The following is a 22,056-nucleotide window of genomic DNA, read 5'->3' on the forward strand; positions in this document are numbered from 1 at the left end:
GCTTGAGTGCCATCCCAGCAGGTCCTCTTGTACGGTCCCTGTAGGAGTAATTGGCCTGTACGACCGCAGGCCTTCTGTGGCGGTCCTTGACTGATTAGTCCCCAAATTATGACCACAATGGCTCAGCGTGGTATAGTCGGTCTTGCGCAGCTGGGATGGTTGTGGGACCCTTCCAAGATGGTCTCTGGGTGATAATGGGAGCTGAAGACGTGGTAAAACATTCTGCAATTGCTTACAACCAGAAGACTCAAAATGGCGGACGAGGGCCAACTGCATGTACTGGAGCTTATATAAGGTTTGCGATTGTTTGCAGTTCTCGGATGTACGTCATGGGGGGGGGGGGGGGGAAACAAGCTTTTCACGATGATGTCATCTTCAGTAACTTGCAGGGAGGAGGGAGAGCGCTGGTAACAAAATTATGTTACAGAAACTGTGTATTCACACGAGCGACATCCTCACGGAAGATTCTAGTGGAAGAAAAAGCAAAAACACTGCTTACAGAGTTCCGTCCCGTGTTATGTGAACATTCACACGGAGCGGAATATTGGGAGTGGCGTATGTGCACTTAGCAGACGGCACTTCGCAGACGACACCGTCTGAGCCTTTTCCTGTCGTCTGCTACAGAATAGCTTGTGACTGCGTTGCAGGATATTCCCCACGGTTAGCAGTGTACGTGAACACTGGACGTTGGGCGCTCGCGCTCAAAAATCTATTACGTTTTTCGCGTCTTCCTCTTATGCGGGAAATGTCGCTCGTGTGAATACACGGAAATTGGGCTCGCAATTTTATCGAAATATTTTGCGTGCTGGTTCTAAAGCTACAGTATACGGGCCCAAGCCAATGCTAAATAAACGCGCTTCCTTATGATATTCCAACTGCATTTGCAGCAAATTATTTATAATTACGCATACTTCCGCGACGTAAGTATATATGTATATATACGTTACAGTAACTTCCGGTTTCTGTTCTGCCAAGAACCTGTAGGTAACGTCTCCTTGAGTATGAGGAGGAGACAGGAAGGAACGGACTCAAACGAAGCAGGGAACAAGGTTCGTGTCTCCTCCTCATACTCAAAGAAATGTTGCCTACAAATTAATTTATTACAGCAGCTCATTTGCTTCTCCAACTTTTTGTTTGTTTGCTTTTTGATCAGCTAGAACTTGTTTATTAGATATTACCACATCGCAAAACGATCCTGAGTCTCGGTCGCGCTTCCTCGTGACGTCATGCTTACGTCATCGTGAAAGCGAAACCGAAAGTGATTAAGCGTGCGGTTTGTTTTTCTGGTTTATTTCAAAGACTTCGAGGCTCCGCTGGAAATTTTGCGTTTGGGGGGGGGGATCTATTTATTTTGACAGGAAAAGTCAGCCAGAAAGGACGGCTTGCTATTCCGTTGCGTTTGCGTTAATGTACACGTAACTTAGTGAAACACAAGCATAATCCGTCGACATTGGCATAATTAAAAATTGTGTTCCACACTCTCTTGCTTGGTTGACGTTCATTTTTCTTTTTTACTAAGGAACGCACAAAGTTGGATTTGAATTTGAATTTATTTAAACTTTACAATGCTTAATGATTAGTACAATTTATACAGATGGAAGACCCAGAGAGAAAAGGTATCCCGGAACGTCAGCTTTTGTTAAAATGCTCTTCGATGTCAAAAGGAGACAAAAAATGAGCATCATGTTACACAGTCCAATGCCATTCAAAGTAACCTCTTTTCGGTAACTTGTCGGTTTATGGCCGCACTATCTGTATGCTGGCTTTTGATATTTTCTCTATAGTCAGATGCGCATCTCAGTTTTGGAAAAGAAGTTGTTTTGGTTGACATTGTTTCTTACATCGCAAGTTCTTAGTCTCTAGAGGAAGCTCTTCTTTCGCAGAAGAAAGTACGTTGGGTTGCGCAAACGACGTAATTCGATACTTGCTAGGACAGATATGGTATAGAGGCTAAAGCCCTCGGGAAAACCCTGAAAACCATACTCATACTGTTACATTAACTGTCTCTTAATCAACACGTTCACTTTGTTTTGTCTTTACTTGCAACAATTATATTACGAATACACGGCATATTAAAAAATATGGAGTCAATGGTGCATCGGCCTTTCAGACAACTTTTGTAACGTACCGTAACTAATTATTAAACTTTTACGGAGAAAATGTGCCAAGATGAAGTAACACGTTCTTGCCAGAGACTCTCGATTTGGACAAGTGGTTGAAGAAAGATGTAAAAACCGTCTCGCTCTGTCACATGACTCTGCAACTGTGCACTTTGAGGTTTAATTAATATACCGAGACATTTTTAGGTACAACATCCAGCGAACCAGTATGGAAATGTTAAGGGAACAGCCCTCAGGCGGATACAACCGCCAATATTTCCAACAGAATCTGAACCATATTTTGCCCAGAAGAAGAAAAGCGTCCTGATGCCTATTGTTATATAGTTCGTTCAAGCGTGTATAGTTCGGCAATCGGCTTTTACACAAAGCTAACGCTTATATGCTTCTACAACAAGACCGTCATATACCCCGGTGTGGAATATGAAGAATTCGTGAATCGCAGTTGCTCGTGATGATATTGTTGTGGCGCAACGTTTGTCCCGGGAGCATCGCCTGTTACGATGAAACACCCAACCCATAAGCTTACACTACCACATGCTATAGAGGTTTCAAAACGTGGCCCAGTTTCACGTACATCTGGAGGTGCACAATATCCCTTCAGGGCACCATTCTTGGAAGCCAAATGTGTATCATTGTTGTCTTCGATGCGTCGGGATGGACGAGTTGAAACTGAACGTGAGCTGAGTGTTGTGACGCCGTTTCGCAGGTTGTGCGTCAATTGCGTCACAACTACTTTGTGCCCCACACTGCTAACGATGGTGCTTACGAGTAAGAAGATGATTATTGTAATCACAGCACAAGCCAGCGGAAAGTTGAGATCAAAGGGGTCCGTCTCTTGAATTGTTACGACATAAGGAGCAGTGAACTGGAAAACACATTGACACGTGAGAAACAGTTCATTGCAACTGGTTTGACCGCTCGGGAAACGGTGAAGATAGAGCGAAGCAGACGCAACTCACCGTTGCAGTACTGCACGTCTTCCTCAAGCTTCAGCCCGAAAACGTTGCCCTCCAGTCGAGTAGGCGGAGCCTCCGCGCACCAGTCTCCCTCGTCGCTCCCTATTCCCGACCACTCCCTAGTCACGTGATCTCCTCCCTAAACCTTATTGGTCTCTCCCGATGTTGCTTCCGACGTCGTGTCAGCGCATTCGAGTCCAGTCGTATCCCACCGTCGACGGCCATGCAGCCCGTCCACACGGCATGCCCCGAACCCCGATGCAACTGCTGTTGCTGTCCACCTCCTCGGGGAGCTTCCTTCACCATCGAGGCCATCCTGGGCCTCCGACAAATTCCCAGGGATGCTCCCGCGCCCCGGTCTCCCGATTCCTCGACGACGGCGGCTGCCCCCGTCAGCAACGAGCAGACGTCCCCGGAACAGAACAGTCGACGCAAGAAAGGCAAGCGGGTTCGCACCATCTTCACCGCGGAGCAACTCGAGCGGCTCGAAGCGGAGTTCGAACGCCAACAGTACATGGTCGGACCGGAGCGACTCTACCTGGCAGCTGCCCTACGACTGACGGAAGCTCAAGTGAAAGTGTGGTTTCAGAATCGTCGTATTAAGTGGAGAAAACAGCACCTCGATCTGCAGCATAGACTGGCTGGAAAGCTGCCGTGAGCGTCAACTGTTTCAGTTTGCTTTTGTACATAGTGCATGTATAGTGTATTTTGGGAGGGGGGACAGAGAGAACATTTTTTCTATGAGTCGTCCAATAAAGGGCGCTTTAACACAAATTTTATGAGTCTTTTGTATTAATGTCATTCGCCGCATCCCTTTGCGGCACTTTGTAGTACATCCTGTTGAGGAGAATCTGCGTAGGAGAAAAAAAACATCTCCTGCGTCAGTCGCTCTTCAGATGCAGTGAATCGTTCGAAGCCAGAAATGTGTCGGATATATACCCTCTACATGTATGTTTGTACCTCAAACGTCGCATCGTATATAGGAGATCTCCTGTGGCGAGGTCTGGGGTACAATAACTCCTGTTATCTCCGCAAAGTATTACACATTACACGAGTGTGGTACCCTGCGTCTTGAGCCCACATTTGCGGTCCGAGGAAGACAGCACACAGTCGCTTGACGGTCTCGGCGCGCAAGGATATAGTACATCGAAAATGGTTAAAAATTGGGCTGTTCGGTACAGCATACTTTAAAAGCGATAAAACCCCCGTGCCGGGGAACAAGTCAACAGACGACTGTGCCTGTGTGTTGTGTCGTCTGTTGACTTGTTCCCCGGCACGGGGGTTTTATCGCTTTTAAAGGATATAGTATATGTTCAGCATGGTGGTACTTGCGAACGTTCATCCTATATGAACGATCGCCCCCTTTTCGAGTTAGTGGTTGCGGGTTATCCGACATTCTTTCGAGGCCTGAAGGCGGTAGATTTGGACTCGCGCGTGTGTTGCAATTTTTTGGCTGTGCCGTTATCCAGTTAGTGATACGAAAAATCGTGTCTCGGTTATCACGAACGCATCGTGCAATTGACTATATAGGAGGTGGAGGAGCAGGAAATGAAACGGAGAAAAATAAGCTTTAATAAACGGAATTTAACGGAATAAAATGAAAAATTTCTTCCATCGCGAATAGTACAAGTATTTTTTAAATGGGTCGGTTTGGTGGCAGCGAAAAGCAAAGGTTTTAACGGGAAACTTTTTAGGATGTCTCGCTAAAAGAAAATCTGCTGGCAGATGATCGCCCCCTCTTTATTAAAGTAAAAATGGATACCATATAGGCAGTCATATCCCGATAAAGCAGCATTACACGTGAGCCAACGACTACATTCGTTTCTTCGAGGAAATCGTGCATTTTGGCTTTTTCACGCCATGCAAATTCTCCCCTTTCAATGACATCCTCCGCTCCTGAGATAACGGGATCAGAATAGCCGGAATGTTCCCAATATTCCCCATCCGGACACGGGTGCCAATTTTCCCGATAACTGATATAACTGATGATAAGTTCGCAACGGAATCGGCACCGTTTCCAGGATATTTCTGCGGACAACGAGATTTTCACGCCAGACAACTTTCACATAAGCGAAAATTAGCTTTATATAAGCCAAATATATTTGCGCGTACCAACGATTCCACTCATATAGGTCGGGTGAATCGAGCTAATAAAATAAGCAGCATTCTACAAATCGGATCGTCCCCTACAGCACCATGCAAAACAACGCTGCCTTATTTATAAACATCGCTGTATGTAAACATAACCTTCAACCACGAGCCACTTCTGAAGAGAAGAGGCGTTAATGCGCAATGAAGGAAGGAGCACAAAAGCGAACGCGTTTGATGTGTTTATCCCTCCATGGCAGGTGTCTTCCTCCCCTGCAGAGCTGGCGCTCCGCGGCGTCCGGGCCGCCATGTCGCCTCCGGGCGGGCACCCAGTCCGTCTCCCATTAGTACCGCGCATTGTGTCGGCATAGCCTAACGAGCTGGTCGGCGAGCCTTATATGTGGGCACCCTCGCTGACCCGTGGGAAACGCTTCATTTGGCTGCTTTTTATTGCCCTTAGTGAGCATGGTCGCCAGTGTATAGCCCTTAGGCTAGCCATAAACGCCACATTTCAAGAGTCGTTTTCGGCGGCGTCCAAAGGGTTAAGGGCTCCCGTAAACAAAACAGGCTGCGATTGAAATTGATTGCCCTCCTAATGGGAGACCGTTTCTTCTTCGTAGAGTTCATGGGCAGCGATGTTGTGATGTACGGGAGGTTGCTTTGGTTTGGGCCGAAAATATACGCATTGAAAAGCGAATGGTACATACAAAAGAAAACCTCCACTTCTTGAAGAGTTGATTAGTATGTGCACATAAACGTGTATATGCTTGCGGTGATTGTAGGGCGGGGGTTCCACGATACAACAATAACTTTATTTTGGTGGGTGTCTCATCGGCACAGGTGTCATTGCCCGCGATAATTCTGTATAGAATGCAATTCGCTTCCAACTAAGTTATCACAAAAACAGTAACGACAGGGAGAGAGAGAAAGAGAGAGAGAGAGACAGAAGCGTGGCAAAAAGGGCAATGAGCCTCACCATTGAATCAGACTTGTACACGTTATACTTGAAAAAAGGTACTTGATTCTGGTGGCAAAAGTAATTTTTTACCGTTACAAATTACTCGTCTAACATTCATTAAAGTAACGGCTAACGAAGTAACGCGTTCCTTTCACCGTTACTTTCGATAACAATCCGTCATATGGCTAATAAAAGTTCGTGAAATTACACATACCTTGACCCGCTTTGTGAGATTGGAGTTCGCGCCTTTGAACCGGATAGGGGCAACGACACTTTCTTGGGAGCTTTTCTCTTTGTAAACACGTTATTAATTTAAACAACACATATTGTTTTCGTATTTTCTCTCCATCACCAATCAGGAGAGCTAGTCGACATCGCAGTGTCGAAGAGGAAGGACAATCGCTACTACGAACTCAGTGTTCCGAACGACCTCTCTGTGAATTTCCTATACCAAGGCGTTGACCTTTGAGATCTTCACAATAGAAGCGCACAGTCGCGCAACATTCTAACTTGGAAATTCCAGCTGACTCACTATGTCCGAAGCTCGATTAAGGTGTCCCCAGACACTCAAAATGCACGTGCGGAATCCTATTACAGTCAAACTCCTTTATAGCGAACACCTTTTTAACGAAAATACCACTACAGCATTTTTTTTTTTTTTGCGGTCCCGCTGGAGCCAATAGGTCCAATAATAGACATCCTTTTTAACGAAAATACCTTTACTGCGAATTTTTTTTGCTGTCCCCTGAGTTTCGTTGTAAAGGAGTTTGACTGTATAATGACCTCCAGTCATGGTAGTGGAAAGCAAAGCAGATAGGAGAGACTGTGATGGCGCCTGTGGGTGGCTTTCGTATATGAATAAAGCTTAGTCGAAAAGTAATCAATTACGTGTAACCGGTTACTCAAAATTGTAGTCAGATTACTTGAAAAATTACTTACTCGGGAAAACTAATCGATTACTCGCAAAATTACTCCAGAAAGTAATTGAGTACAACTAACGCAATGACTTGTAACGCGTTACGTACAAGCCTGCCGTCGATTGAGACTTGTGGATCTTGCCACTGATGTCCTCACCACAGGTTTGTTGTCACCTATGGACGTGAAATACCATCGTCGAATAAAACGGTCCCAGAGAAGAACTTCTTTTCAGAAGAAATCTTCGTGTGTCGGCGACAACTGCGTAGGCAACTAGAGATAACGCTCATACACTGTTAGAAAAATTTATACCTTTTAGGGTATAAATCGCCCGTGCAATAACTCGTACCTTTTAGGGTATAAATTTATACCCTCCGGAAAGGTATATATAGTTGATACCCTAGTGGAGGTATAGAATTTATACCTTTTCTTCACATAAACTATACCTCTGCAGAGGTATTCTAATCCAGTTCGTGACAAAATTTTAGGAGAGGGAGTTGAAGTAACATTTGACGAGAAGAAAAGCGTTTTTTTTTCTTTTTCACCACACTCACACGCACACGCACACATGGAAACTATTTGATAGTAACGCTCGAGTACACCACACGAATTCCTCATATAAAAAGAAATATAAAATAAAATAACATATAAAAAAGAAAAGGTTCAAAGAGGAATACCCGTTCCGCGAGTTTGGCAGTTTGGATCGATCTAATCCAGATATCGACATCTAAAGGATAACAAATACTGATATACCGCTGGCGACTTGGCAAACTGTGGAGCACCCTTTGCCTGGCGGACAACCATACTGGTTAGAACAGCAAGATTTAATTATTTCAGGTACACATATAACCTAGTCATAAGCTCAACCTATAGATTGTAGATGCAACTCTAACGAAGTCTGTGCTTCTTAAACAAATTAGTGCTTATCTTAAATGACACCGCTTCAACAAAAGAAAATTATGTGATTCAACACGTGGTGCAAGTAAAGGTATAAAAACGATGAAGGTATAAACAGCCTGCAGTTATACCTTAGCAGATATAGCCTCGGTTGTATGTTATGCACGAGGTATAAACACGTGATAATGAGGTATAAATATGTTACGTTATCCCTGCTTCATACCTCTTTTATACCCTTGTGCATAGTGGGAGGTATAAATCGGCACTTTGTACCTTTTCTATACCCTCCAAAGGTATATATCTGCAACAGAAGGTATAAAAAAGGTACAATAGCCCATTATTATACCTTCTTTATACCTTTTTTTCTAACAGTGTACCTTCGGAGTGTAACTTTGTTTAGCTATAGCTATACAATCTACTTTTGCAGCATACGTCGTAGCCTTACGTCGCGAGACAACCATGAGCGTGAGCGACGGTTCGCGGACGCATTTTTGGAGTATAGGTGACTAAGGAACTTGTGTGGACCTTGTCTCCGCAACCTTCACTAACCGTATCCAGTGTAACGACAAGCAACGCAAAGCGGGGACTACTTATGACGGCCATGAAAAGGTCACACTTGATAGAGAACAACGAAGATGGATGATGGTTCCAACTTCCAAATCCATATTTGTTTTAGGTACGAAAGGATTTAAGGACGGGTTTGTTCAACACGAAAAAGAACAACAACAACAACAATATATGCTGACGATGAGATGAGGTGTTTCACCGCGGAGCTGCGGTACCCTACCCCATCGCACGTGGAACATTATATGGAGATGATGAAGGAAGGATGAAAACACGATAACAAATTAAAGCGTCTGGAGCAACCTAGTGGACGACAGGATGTCCCTGAACAGGTGAAGCACGAAAAGGAATGTATACAATATGGTGCTGCGAGAAGCTGGGATTGCGACTGATAGTACATGGAATAGAAAAGACAGAGTCTGCGTACAGTGCGACGCAGTGATAATACTGAGTTTTAGTATATCGTACGATACCGCCTCTACGTCGGCGTCGTCGGTGCCTTTACTGGCGAAAGGGCTCGTCGTTGTCGGCCTTACAGATGTGGGCAACGTCACGACTGCCGCCCTGGTGGAAATGCGCGTCCTGTGCCGACTTCTAAGGGAACTGTGCCGACATACATGTCTGAAAGCGTTTGAGGAAAACACAGGAAAAAGTCCCAGACAGCACAGCCGGCTCCGGGATTCGAACCCGGGTATAGCTCCCAGACTCGACGTGACATGGCCAGCACGCTGACCACTGAGCCACGCGAGCTGGTCTCTAATAATAGTGGTGGTGGTGGTGGTGATAGGGCTTGCCGTTGTCGGCCTCACGTATGTGGGCAACGTCACGACTCACGCCCTGGGGAAATGTGCGTCCTGGGCCGACTTCTAATAATGGTGCCGTGATGTTACACGTACGGTTTGTCTGCCTATAGTACATGTTGCGACATGTTGCACGTGCCGCAGGATAGGACTGCGGATAATTTTGACCAACCGGGGCTCTTTTTACGTGCGCCGGAAACCTCCGCCACACATTGCTGAAACGCTCTAATGACTTCATCAAAATTCGATATGATTAAATGAGTGACACGGTTGGCGATGCTTCCTAGCTGGGAGATTGATGGCCAAGTGATCCCAGATGGATGACGGATATTCTACTTCCGGCCAGATTAATGTTTTGAAGAGTGACAGGTCCAGCTAGGTCATTGGGTATCATGTAAAAAGTTTCTCCTTATGTACCCGAGCGCATAAGGTTGGCATTGTTGGTAATGTAGTATTCAACGTGGTCTTTCCAGGAAATGCCACAAGCTAGTGTATACGCCTAACAGACTTTGTACATGGTTACAGACTCGAGCGGAATGCTATTCGTAAAATAAGAGAATGTAGTCAGTGCTATGATGCCGAGATGTACCGGGTGTATCCTTGAGACATTGGCCAAGAACTGAGCAGTGAGCGGTTCATTTGCATACGCTCATTAATTAAATAAAAATTCAAAATTTTAACTAACGTAAAAAAAAAAAACTTTTTAAGTTTTACTTCGGACGCTTTCGGAACCTCTGTTTTACGTATCGAGACCTTCAGCGCAGGAAGAAACCCGCTTCGACACTGAGTGATTTGTTTTTAGTAATTAATTGATTTCGGTTTATATATTTCTTGCGCGGAGCAGCGTACCAATGCACTTTTTGGTTCAGCTATCCGGCAGTTAATTGCGTGTTAATCCGTGGTTCATCCGCCTGGTTCACACACGGGGTGACGGCAAAAAAAAAAAAAAAAAGACGAGACGAAAAAAAAAAAGAGAAAAGACACGAAACTTCCTTCTGATAAAAAAAATGAGAACAGCATTCATGGCATTTCTGCATCTAAATTTGTTTGCCTAAAATTCGTGAGCTCGATGTTTATTCTGATTTTTTCACAGACAGAGGAGACGCAGGATACCGACGTTTCGCAACAGGACATTCTGGCCCGGACATCTCGGTACACGGACGTTTCGGTGCATGGACATCTTGGTACATGGACATATCGGTACACGGACGTTTCGGTGCATGGACATCTTGGTACATGGACATATCGGTACACGGGCATCTCGGTACAAGCCACGTGCAACGAGCGGCGCGTATGTATTGCCCGTCGAGTTTGCACACGAGGGTTAAAACCTGTGCGGAACAAATGAGCTTACGGAAGAATTTTTGCACCAAACACGAAGGTTTATGATGGGCCGAAAACATCGGGGCTCATTTTTGCTTACGACCTAGCAAATGCTACGAACATGAGGGAGTAAGGAGAACAAATGAACAATCAATTATGTAACTCCAATTCAATCAAATATTGACACAGTCCTATTAATGAACTAACGCGGCTAACTTTTCACTCTCTGCATTTATATACTATGCGAATGCGCCTGCCTTTTTTTCCCTTTTCTGTAATGAGTCAAAACTTACTAAAAAATTAAAAAAAAATGCAGAAACGCATTAGGTATCCGGCGAGGTTCGGGGTGCAGAGATAGGCGTGACCAAAGAGCTATTCATCACGTACTTCGTTGTATTTCGTACTCCTAGAGCTGGTAATTGAACATTAATTACTTTACTTTGATTTAATTGACTCTGCCGGAACCTCAGCAGCGGCTAGACAAGACAAGAAAATTGAGCAGAGACAAGACTATATATACCCGATTGAATAACGCGTCTTTGAAAATAATTAGGAGATGCTTCTTTCTGGGCCCGCTTGCCTCAGTCTCGAATTTCCATTGTCGCAAAAATTCCAGTGCATATCATCCTCTTTGCACGCTGGGCATGTCCGTTAATTTATCACGCAGACTGGAACTTCTAAGAGCGACGAACTGGCGCGCGAAAAAATTCCCTATGCGACAGTTCTTGTACCGTATAATGCCGTATACCAAGATGTTCATGTACCAAGATGTCCGTGCAGTGAAACGACAGAAACGTCCGTGTACCGAGATGTCCGTACCAGAATGTCCTGTACCGAAATGTCTTGTACCGGAAATGCCCTATAGGCCCAGGAGACGCTACGGCATTCCTGACCCTTCTGTACCTAACTAGTACACCGCGCTCACTGCTCAGTTCTTGGTCGATGTCTCAACTCTCAAGGATCTTTACCAAACATAAAGTTCTTCGATAGCACCACCTGTTTGCGAATTATTCAGCCGGGGGACCTTCGTGAAACGCCCGGTATATAGCAGACTGCATTTGTTAAGGTTCAGCTTCACGGCCTACTCTTGACAACAAGACTGGACAGACTGGAGACTAGTCGTAACAGAACTATCTTTAATTCTACGATAAATGACCTAGTCGTCATAACGAAGTCATAATAAACGAAGTTAGAAGGGTCATTAATACGGATAAAGAAGAGGATCGGACCAAGGACAGATCCCTGTGGTACTCCACATGTTACAGGTAGGTAGTTTGAATCATTTAAGCCTTACATAGTATACACGTAGACGCATATTGCGGAGACGTGAACTTACCTTGCGTTGCAAGAAACTTGCTTTATTTCCTGCGCGTACAAAACGGTACATGAGATCATTCCAAATGCTGGAACACATTCTTCGCCCATTTATCCTCACGCAGAAAGAGAATAGCAACGTTGCTGGATTGTAATGGGAACAAAATCGTGGCTGGGTTGTTACTTTAGCGCGCGTTCTATCCACATCCGATTCTCATACCTCAATAATTATTCGTACTTTATCTGAATCTGTAGTGCAGGGCCTTAGACGTGACCTCGCCGACAGTTCGCTTCCGTTTTTGCTCTGCAAGGCGTCGAAGCCGCAGATTATTGTACTTCTCGGTCGCCCTCCATGTCGGTCTTCCGTTTCTATGACGTTCGCAAAATGCGCACCTGCTCACGTCACCGTATAAGAGCGGAACGGGATAGATGCAGTGTGCTCAGTTTTTCTGTTGGACAAAATTTGTCATACGGTATATATCTACACGCAACACAGATTCAAACATAATTATAATTCCAAGAGCAGTTGACGGCTCCGGGGTGTTCCTTTAAAGAACACCGAGCAAAATTAATTCACAGAACGTCCGTCCTCGTATCCTTCGTCACTATACATACATATAAGTGAAACTGCAAACTGTCATCATATCTGTCCGCTGCTTTCGTCGGGCCCGTGCACTATACACGTATATGCCAGTCTGGCAACCCGAGCTGGCTGTGCAAGCATTGCAATCGTCTGCCGGAAATGAGGTCCGATGCATCGTCTGCGATCGATGTTACGGGATACTGCCGTTGTGCTTACCTTTTTTCAAATTAGATTACTTACTTTTTACGCTTATATAACTCCGTGTAACTTTATAGTATGAGGTTACCCGAGCACCATAATTAGTTTCTTTCGCGGGATGCAGACGATAGATGTCTACCAGGCGAGATTAGAAGGAGACGGGCAGAACACGGGTGGTTCTGGTTTCGTGGCGCTGAGTGATGCTGCGTTGTTTCTAGGCTAAACTTGAAACTGGGGCTATAAGAGTTTCACATTTTTTTTACAGAAGTGCAACAAGATATAAAGCGATTCGGTAATGGAAGAATGATGAACGAACGCCTTGTTTATCACGCTTCTATCGCAAGTTGCTCCCCAAATGCCGAAATAAAAAGTAACTTTTTTTTTCAGGTTTCGGCTTAGTTGTTGTATTGCCAACTGTAGAACGGGATAAGCGCAATACTCGCCCACATCACGCTTCAAAAATAGTACAGCCCTCGCCCTAAAAACGAAGCTTATTCATTCATTCCTTCATTCATTAATTACCTGTTATGACTACCTACGTTTACAGCTATACACTTTTGTGACAATGACTATACTCTATGCACTACAATGGGATAATATAGGACTACCTGCATGATTTATGACCTGTTATGACTGTTTCCTTGTTTACAGCTACAAATGCACTTTTGTGACTATGACTATACTCTATGCACTACAATGGGATAATGCAGGACTATACCTCCGTGATTTATGATCTGTTATGACTATTTCCTTGCAGCTACAAATGGACTTTTTACGAGTACGACCACTCGATGCACTACAACGGGGTAGTGTAAGATAGTACCTGCAATTCTGTATGATTCACGACCTGTTATGACTATTTCCTGGTTTACAGCTACAGATTGACATTTTATGACTATATAACTACTCTATGAACTACAATGGGATAATACGAGACTACCTGCATGGTTTACGACCTGTTATGACTATTTACTTGCTTACAGTTACAAATGAAATTTTCATGACTAAGACCACTCTTGCACTACAAACAATGGAATACTAGTATGGGACTACCTACATGATTTATGACCTGTTGTGACTATTTCCTGGTTTACAGCTACAAACTGACATTTTATGACAAAGACTACTCTATGCACTACAATGGGATAGTATAAGACTACCCACATGATTTAGATCTGTTATGACTACTTTACTCTTTGCACTACTATGGGATAGTATGAGACTACCTGCAAAAAAAACTCCATATTGTATACAGGCGGAGAAATGTAAGCTACAATCCTTGTAAGGACCACGAAGGCACGTGCTATACCAAGAAAGTAGTCATAAAAACTTTGATTCATAGCTGCATACATGAAAGTAAGGCGACATGCGTTATTCGAATCCTTCCGTCGGCCGACTTATAACACTGCAAAGGCGAATGGTGATCCACTGGCGTAATTCATAGAGATAGTCTACTACTAAATTTACTACCATATTGTAATGCACAGAGTAAACGTTGACCTAATTACCACACAAAATGGGTCCCAAAGTTTGGACAGCACCGAGAGATGTTCTCGACAGGCAATCGTTTTTACCTCATTACGGACAAACAATAGCCGCAGGCTGTAAACGTAGTTTTATTCGCGATGTATTAATTTTCGCGAATCGCGCATTCAGTCGTTTGCGAAGTCATTCGCGAGTATTTAATGTCGCGTTTGCAGGGCTGTTTCCTTTCGCGGGAAAAAAGTCAAGCTGTGTTCGTGAGTACAATTTTTCGCGGTTTTTTAGCGGTCGCGAAATTCGCGAAAATTAATACATCGAAAGGGTGGTTTTTTCCACATAAAAAACATGATTTTTTTTTTGAAGGCTGAAGGCACATATGTTTGATAGTTTTTTCTTTAGTTTTGCTCTACACACGGGGCCTTCATGCAAATTTCTCGTTTTGCCACGATTAATCCAAATTCCCCCGACAACTCAAGATGAAAGTTTTAATACACGCGCTGTGGCACGCGAGAAACACATACTTGATCCATACAGTCAAACACGCCGTGCATTCCGTATTGCCGGAGGCATTACGAGCAGTTGGTAATAAAACCACCAAATAACACGTAAAGGGCAACCTCCATGGAGCGAATGTACAGCGAAAAAGCTGCGAACTTCGCTCAGCGTCGGACGCCCTGCGCAAGGAGTCAAAAATGTTAGCGTCCGCCGCCGATCTGCCCATGCCAGATATTTTCGCCCAGCGTCCGCGATTCCGGAAGCGTCAACTGCAGATGAACCAATCAAAGTGCTCTTCCGCTACGAATCTACGCCAGATCGCCTGCACGTGGTCGTCTGCTCTCGTGAATCATCGTCGTCGTCCTCTTCTTGCAACTGGATGCTGTCGTCTGCTCGCTATTTCGCCAACTGCATCTTTAGAACGTGAGGCATTCTCTGCCAGGAAACATGTTTTCCTTTCGCAGTAGTGAATATGCCTTTCGGTACGTTACTGGGCGCATCTTTTGAGACAGTTGTTGGATTTAGTTGCAAAATTTGTGACATTCAATGCACTTTTTCGAGCAACTGATTTCACTAAGCTTTCATCTTATACCCTGGCAACAGTGACATAACACATGACTTCCCGACGCCGTCCGCTGGTTTTTCGCTCCATGGAGCTGGTGCCGGCGAACAACTGGCGACGGAACGCGCGTGGCAGTCCGCCGCGCGAACTTCGTTGCAAAAATTCGCTCCATTGCGTCCGCAGACTTCGGGACGCCGAGAAAGGAGGAGAGCAGAACGCGAGCAACAAGGGGAGGAGGAATCCCCATGTCAGAATCACACATGTAATTTCAATGCAACTAGCTGCAATTTTTTTGCATTACTCAAATGAATCATCAGAGGGAGGGGTCAAGAAGGTGCAGTTAAGAATCCCTTATACCAGAGCAAGGTATCTACCAGGTATCTATATACCAGGCTGTGCATATATTAAAAGCAGCATTAGATTAGGTATTTCTGAGTCTCCATTTGGCTCAAGCCTTGGAGCTACCTGTCACTTCCTTTTTAGGGAACATGTCAACTGCATGGAAGCTTTGTGAGACCCAATAGAAGCTTATGTGCCTTGATTCATTATTATTTATTCGAACATTCTTTTGCAGCTCTCCAACAAGTAAAGAGCCACAGGGAGCACATAAAGGTTTTGTAGAAGAAGGAAGCAGCACAGATTGCTGGTTCAGATATGTAGTCGTTTGAATGAGCCGCAATGCAAGAAGCGGTGACGTCTTCGTTATATCCATATCCTTGTATAATAATAAAAAATAATTGTTTTCTTTTGCAACAACTGCTTTAAAGCTAACCTGAAACTATAGCAAGTCAGTAGTATTGCTTCAAAACAACGCCAATGTGCAATATGCATGCTAGAAATATTTGAAAAATTGGATGGGTATATGATATCCTCTGGATATTCTAATCTTATGTGGACGTATTGTGGGTATCCACCTTCAGTCAATAGGTATATCCATATGATATCCGGTAGACAACATGTGGACGTTTATGGACATCTTGTGGACATCGAACATCATTTTCTGGATATCTTTTGGACATCCACAGGATCCCAACTGGTTGTCTGGGAACCCACATATTCTGGATTACTGGTAGACCGCTGCGGACCGGTAATCCAGAAGATGTGGGTTCTATAGTCCTACAGCTGGCTAACCTTTTCAGTGGCCTCCATCTTTCATCGTTAATTTCTTAGGCAATTTGAGGCTTTGTATGTTTTTGTCCTTTCTACGTTGTTCCAGCCTCAGAACATCGGTTCTCTCATGCACAAACACAATTGTTTTACGCGACTCCGAAACTGGAACCCAGCCCACCAAAGTGAGACTGTAGTCAGCAGCCTCATTTCCACTCCTCCTGGTGATCCGTTATTCCTTTAGGGTCATTATGCACGTGGGCCATTCCATGGCAGATGATCCAAACAGGGTGCTCGATCATCACAGATATCCTTAAAAAAAAAATTGTGCAGGTCAAGTCCCAAAAAGTGTACCTCACGTTTTCCCTATTTATTGGCTCATGCCTCATCCTATCACCTACCAGTTGTGAGTTCTAACATTATTCGAAGGCGTGCTACTGTACCTTAACCCTACTACCACCCTTTCACAGGGTGAGTACCCTGTGCACCCTCTGCAAAACAGAGTTCTCAATCACCCTCTAATGCTGCGCAAAAAAAAAAAAAAAAAGAAAGATGAGATTTTTTCGGCTTTGTTTTCCACTTTCTAATGCCTTCACCTTATAATTCGCTGGTAAGATAACCAGGATCCCCTACTGTGTGGTATGTCACGTATAACCTTAATAAATGTCAAAATAAATGTATACATATAATAAACTAAACTAAAATAAAAACACACAAACGAAAACGCATAACTGCACACTGTCTCAAAGGTGGTACCGCAAACGAATGATGGCAGCAAGGAATTCCAGTGATGCTCTAACAGTAGGTCTAGAGACAAGTCCAAGGTTTGGAGTCATTTATATTCTGAACAGAAGGCTGTTTTCCGCTCTAATTGTCTGTGGCATCTCAACTGGGATGCTTTCCGCCACGTATCAAAGTACGAGGGCAGTGAATGAAAAGACAGACACAGTAATATCTCCTGAAGTGCAACTCAAGTGGCCTTTGAATGTTATACATATGGCTAGATAAAATTGGTACGAAAAGCTTAGGGTATGAACAGCCTCCAAAGGAATATTTCCCACAATACATCCTGCGCAAGATTTTAAAATCACTTTTGAATTCTGGTACTGAACTAGTAGGTATCTTCTCATTTTGTGGCATAACTGCCTCAAAAAGTGATTTGCAATAACTGGAATGTGCGGCAGATTGGAAGCATTGTCAGGTTTTAAGCTCATATCACTTCAGGGGTGTAGGAGTGTGGGTGAGTACTGCACCGAGGAAAACTTCATTGAATCTGCACTTGCATGTTGTTACTTCCGCTCCGCGGAAACACACATTTTATGTCGAAAACTGTGCTCATCTTCAGTTCTTGAAGCTGAATGTGTTATGTGCCATGTGAACAGACATATTAGTGGGAACTCATTAAAAACTCTTCTTTTTTTTGGGGGGGGGGCACATAAAAAAAGGACTTCTACACTATTTACTCCCTGTGCATGTACTCGTACAAGAGTGCCCACTGTCTGATACAACACCTAGAACCGGGTTAACCCCAAGAGTGTCGGAAAACAGTGTTTCGCACAGTCTCAATAAAGGAGCTTCCAAGTTTCCAAGCTTCCAAGCTCTCCCAGATGATTCCCCGTATTAACGACCCTAGGTGTTTGGTCCAAATCTGCTGAACAAGGCACAGGAAACCCCACGTTCCGTGCGTCCAGGATACACTGTATTCTATTCCGCTTTCTTGCTGGAGACAGTACGTTGGCCGGACAGGTCAACGTTTAATACCCCTGTCACAGGGGCACTTTCGATCCGCGTTGAGCCAATGCTCATCGAGCTCAATGCGGATCCGGCGCTGCTACACAGACACGTTCGAGTAGGATCGAACTCTGACCCTGCTTGTCCCGATCCAGTTTGTTAAACGAGATTGAGGTTTTCAAGACGGCTTGAAGGCCGTCATTGGCATCCTCAAACTCAGCGAAATTGTAGTATTCAACAAAAACATTACATTGATTTGCAAATGTTCCTATAGAAGCCCATGGAATTTCACGGTTACGGTTTTAGTCTAGGTATGACGGACGACTGCTTTTGCTAATTTGTTTAATCTTGACCCCTGTCGACACCACGCCCCCGTAAATGCCGTTATTCTCGACTTTTTAGGAACATACTTGTCAATCCTGGCGTACGACCTCGGGGCTGTTAGTACCGCCTGTCGACAGGCCAACCTCTCAATACGCGTTGAGTTGGGCCATGTAGCAGCATCACGTGCTGAACGCTCTTCAGGAATTCGATGCGGATCAGATTCAATTCACATTGAAAGTGCTGTGTGAAAGGGTCAAGGTCAGTCTCAACATTGCTCCAGGCTCAGTTCAACAGGCTCTTTGCTCCCCATGAAGCGACATTGTTTTTCCTGCAACAACTGCACTCCTCTTTTCAATGAGGCTAAACTTCTCGGCTGACACCGCACTCGATTCAGCAGAGAAGTCACCCAGTCCTTCTTCATTCATAAAGCAGCAAACAACGTCGGCCAGAAATCTCCGAGCCTCTCTTCGTACGACGTCACCTTCCTTGCTGGGGGAATTCGGGATTTAGAAACTTGTTGGGGTGTCAATAAACTCTGGTTGAAGATGAGCACCGTAGTTGTGCGTGTCTTGTCTGTGTCTTTTGCTGCATTCGTCAATTATGTTGCAGTTTAAGCAACATGCCCTCCTTGACGATGAAAGATGAAAGTCACTGAAAAGGTTAGCCAGCTGTAGGACTCGAACCCACATCTTCTGGATTGCCGGTCCAGGGCTCTACCAATTGAGCTAAGCTAACACGCCTTCTCAGCCACTTCCAGGGTGCGTCATCTGAAGGCTTTGCATGTATTTGTCCCTTCTATTGTTGTTCCAGCCTCAGAACTTCAGTTCTTTCATCTTTCATGCCCTCCTTGTTTTATCGTTACTAACCCATCGAAGAACACTCCCTTGTTGTCCTACTGAAGTTGCGGCTGGTCAGGTTTCGGCTTCTATGTTGCATTTTGTTCCCAGCTTGAGAAAATAATTTTTTCGGGTAAATTCACTCCCCCGTTCCGAAAAACTGCAGACACAATTTCACAAATGATGAGGATTGCTGGAATCATGAGCAGAGTTCCATTTTAAGCTATTTATGGCAATTGCATGCGATTCCACAGACCATCTCAAGCACAAACTCCCTTTTACTGTGACGGAAATACAAAAGATAACGCTGAAACTACGGAAATACACATAGCTCTCAAAACAGAGTTATCCCGAGTAAGGCCCCATATTTGCCTCATTGGCGCAAAACATTCATTGCACACAAGTGCTAACACTACAAAGATAACAACAACAATAATAATAATTCCGGGCTTTACGCAGCGAGATAACTGCAATAATGAGCGCCGCCACGGTGGTCAGGTCTGTGTATTAATTTTGCCCACCTGAGGGTTCTTTAATGTGCGCCGAAATTTCGACACGCGGCACACCACATATAACGCCTCTCGCGGAAGACGGCGTTGTCTGGGCAACTTGTGCCCATCCACCAAGTTGCCGCCGTCCTCGGCCGGGTTTGAACCCGCGATCTTGGGATCACCAGGCGGACACGCTACCGACTGAGTCACCGAAGGCGGCACACTACAAAGAGAGTGAGTATGAACAACACAAGCGCTCAGCGTCAACCAATCGGCGAACAGGCTAAGCAGAGCAGTCATAAACGAATGCATAAGCGTCCCGATCTGGAGGGAATGCTGAATTAGCTTCGAGTCTATCGCCTTAACAGAAGTGGAATTCAGCATTGAAATTGAAATTGAAATTTATTTATCTTTCGAATGGAAAAGGAACAAAAAGCCTAGTGGCTGGCTAGCATGATCAAGAAAGAGGTCGAGAGAAGCCTTCAAGAAGCCAGCCGTGATCTTGGAGACCTGGGCCTGATCTCCTGGCGTGACGTAGTCAGATCAGTGTGATGCAACATTGGAGCAGCAAGCAGCTACAAGGTCTCCTTTCCAACCGAAAATTAGGAACACACTAACACTTGGACGCTGCAGACACGACTACTTTCTACGTATATGCCACGGAGTGACGTCACTTACAAGGCCCTCGAAAAAACATGGTGTGCAGACCGAAAACTTCTAGAGGTCATCAGGTTATGAACATCGTTCTTGCACACGTTATTTGTTTCATAATGCGCTGCAAAAAAATAAAAAACAGTAATGGGACCTCCCGTCCCATTAGTATTTTGTTTTTGGATGCAGCGGCTTTGGCCGCTCATTTCAAACTTAGTGGTAGTGGTTGCCTGTGTCTCCTGTGTTAGCGCTCGTGAAATACGAATGCATATGTAGATGAAAATCCTGTAGATGACTGGATGTAGTGGAGTGGAGTAATACAGTCGCTGGCCGATTTTTCGATTACTAGGAGCCACACATAGGGTTGCCACCAGGCCGGTATTATGCCGGCACGGCCGGTTACTTGCGCGCTCTGCCGGTTGCCGGTAGGAAGGTGATACCGGCAGCCTTTTGCCGGTATTTGTGGCTCAAGACCTTTCATACGGGCTTTTACGGGGTTTTCCCATCAACATTTCACTACAGCTCGAATAAATCTGGAGCACAGACCCAACTCCGCAGTCACCAGTCGTTTTCTTAGTTATTCATTATTATTATTATTCATTGTTATTCATTAAGTCTTGTGTTCGGTGGGGACAAGACCAGTGGTTGCGCAAGGCTATGGGTGGTTGTGTCGAACAAGCTAGAACGTTCCTCACCCACTTTCCCTTTCCCACGGGCCTTTCCTCCTTCCCCTCTATTCCACCTCCTCACCCTCAGCCGGTATTGCTCACTCTGAAAGGTGGCAACCCTAGCCACACATTAGTCTGCAAATCCACTGTATTTCAAAAACCTTTACTCAGAATATTCAAAGTGACCTTAAAACGAATCTATGCATCTGTACTTCGCTGCGCAATGACGTGTCGCGGTGAATTTCGACGAGTGCATCATCAGTGTAGTCACCTCAGCAAGGATTGCCTGTGTAGGAGGGTGTGCATCAACAACACCCACGTCGCTGTCGTTTTTACATTTTTTTCATTTCGTCTGTGCCGAAGACGATGTTGATGCCAACGCTGCTGAAGTGTCAAACGGCGACGTCACATTAGCCGCGATCGTGGATGAATTTACGTCTTCGCCTCTACTAAACAAGTCTACCGTAGTAACATCATCGATATCCTCACTCGAAGTTGAGGTCTGCATTTCAGTATTTCCGATGCTCGTAATCGAAGACACGCGTATTGAAAGATAAGTTCTTGCAACGTGTCTGAAGCGGGGCATTTGGTTTTCGTCATGACTAAATAACGGCATACCGGCACATAATATGCCGGTTCTACGCATGCGTCATGTCGAGAATGGCGAATGGCCATCGTGTCATAAAAGCAGTATGAAATATCGGGCACGGGAGTGCATTTTTGTGCCGTATTTCTGGCTCTCGAGAGACGGTAAATTAAAAAAAAACTATGCAGATTTGAAGCGAGATGAGTACGAATAATCACGCGCATCTTCCGAAGAATGGTCCCATTTATTGGACGCGGAAATAGATTGATTCTGTGGGGCATTTGACGATGCCAACAATTTCGTCCGAAAAATTGGGAAGTCAGAATTTTTGGAGTCCGAATTATCAGTCGGCGACTGTACTGCAGTGGAGGAAATGTTTGCCTGTGTGTGTGTGTAGTATGTAGAAC

The 22,056-nt window shown here is 44.7% G+C and overlaps 1 protein-coding gene across 1 annotated transcript; it reads left to right on the forward strand.

Moving 5' to 3' along the window:
- Positions 1 to 3,299: 3,299 nt before the first annotated feature.
- LOC135393921 (homeobox protein goosecoid-2-like) lies at positions 3,300 to 3,734 on the forward strand. The gene has a single exon (XM_064627485.1). It carries the CDS (start codon positions 3,300 to 3,302, stop codon positions 3,732 to 3,734), a length of 435 nt encoding a protein of 144 aa, XP_064483555.1.
- Positions 3,735 to 22,056: the final 18,322 nt, after the last annotated feature.

This window comes from Ornithodoros turicata, chromosome 1 (genome assembly GCF_037126465.1).
Source record: "Ornithodoros turicata isolate Travis chromosome 1, ASM3712646v1, whole genome shotgun sequence".
Classification (NCBI taxonomy): Eukaryota; Metazoa; Arthropoda; class Arachnida; order Ixodida; family Argasidae; genus Ornithodoros; species Ornithodoros turicata.

Excerpts from the sequence above, each read along its gene's own strand:
- LOC135393921 (XM_064627485.1), top strand. The coding sequence starts at position 3,300 with ATGCAGCCCGTCCACACGGCATGCCCCGAACCCCGATGCAACTGCTGT.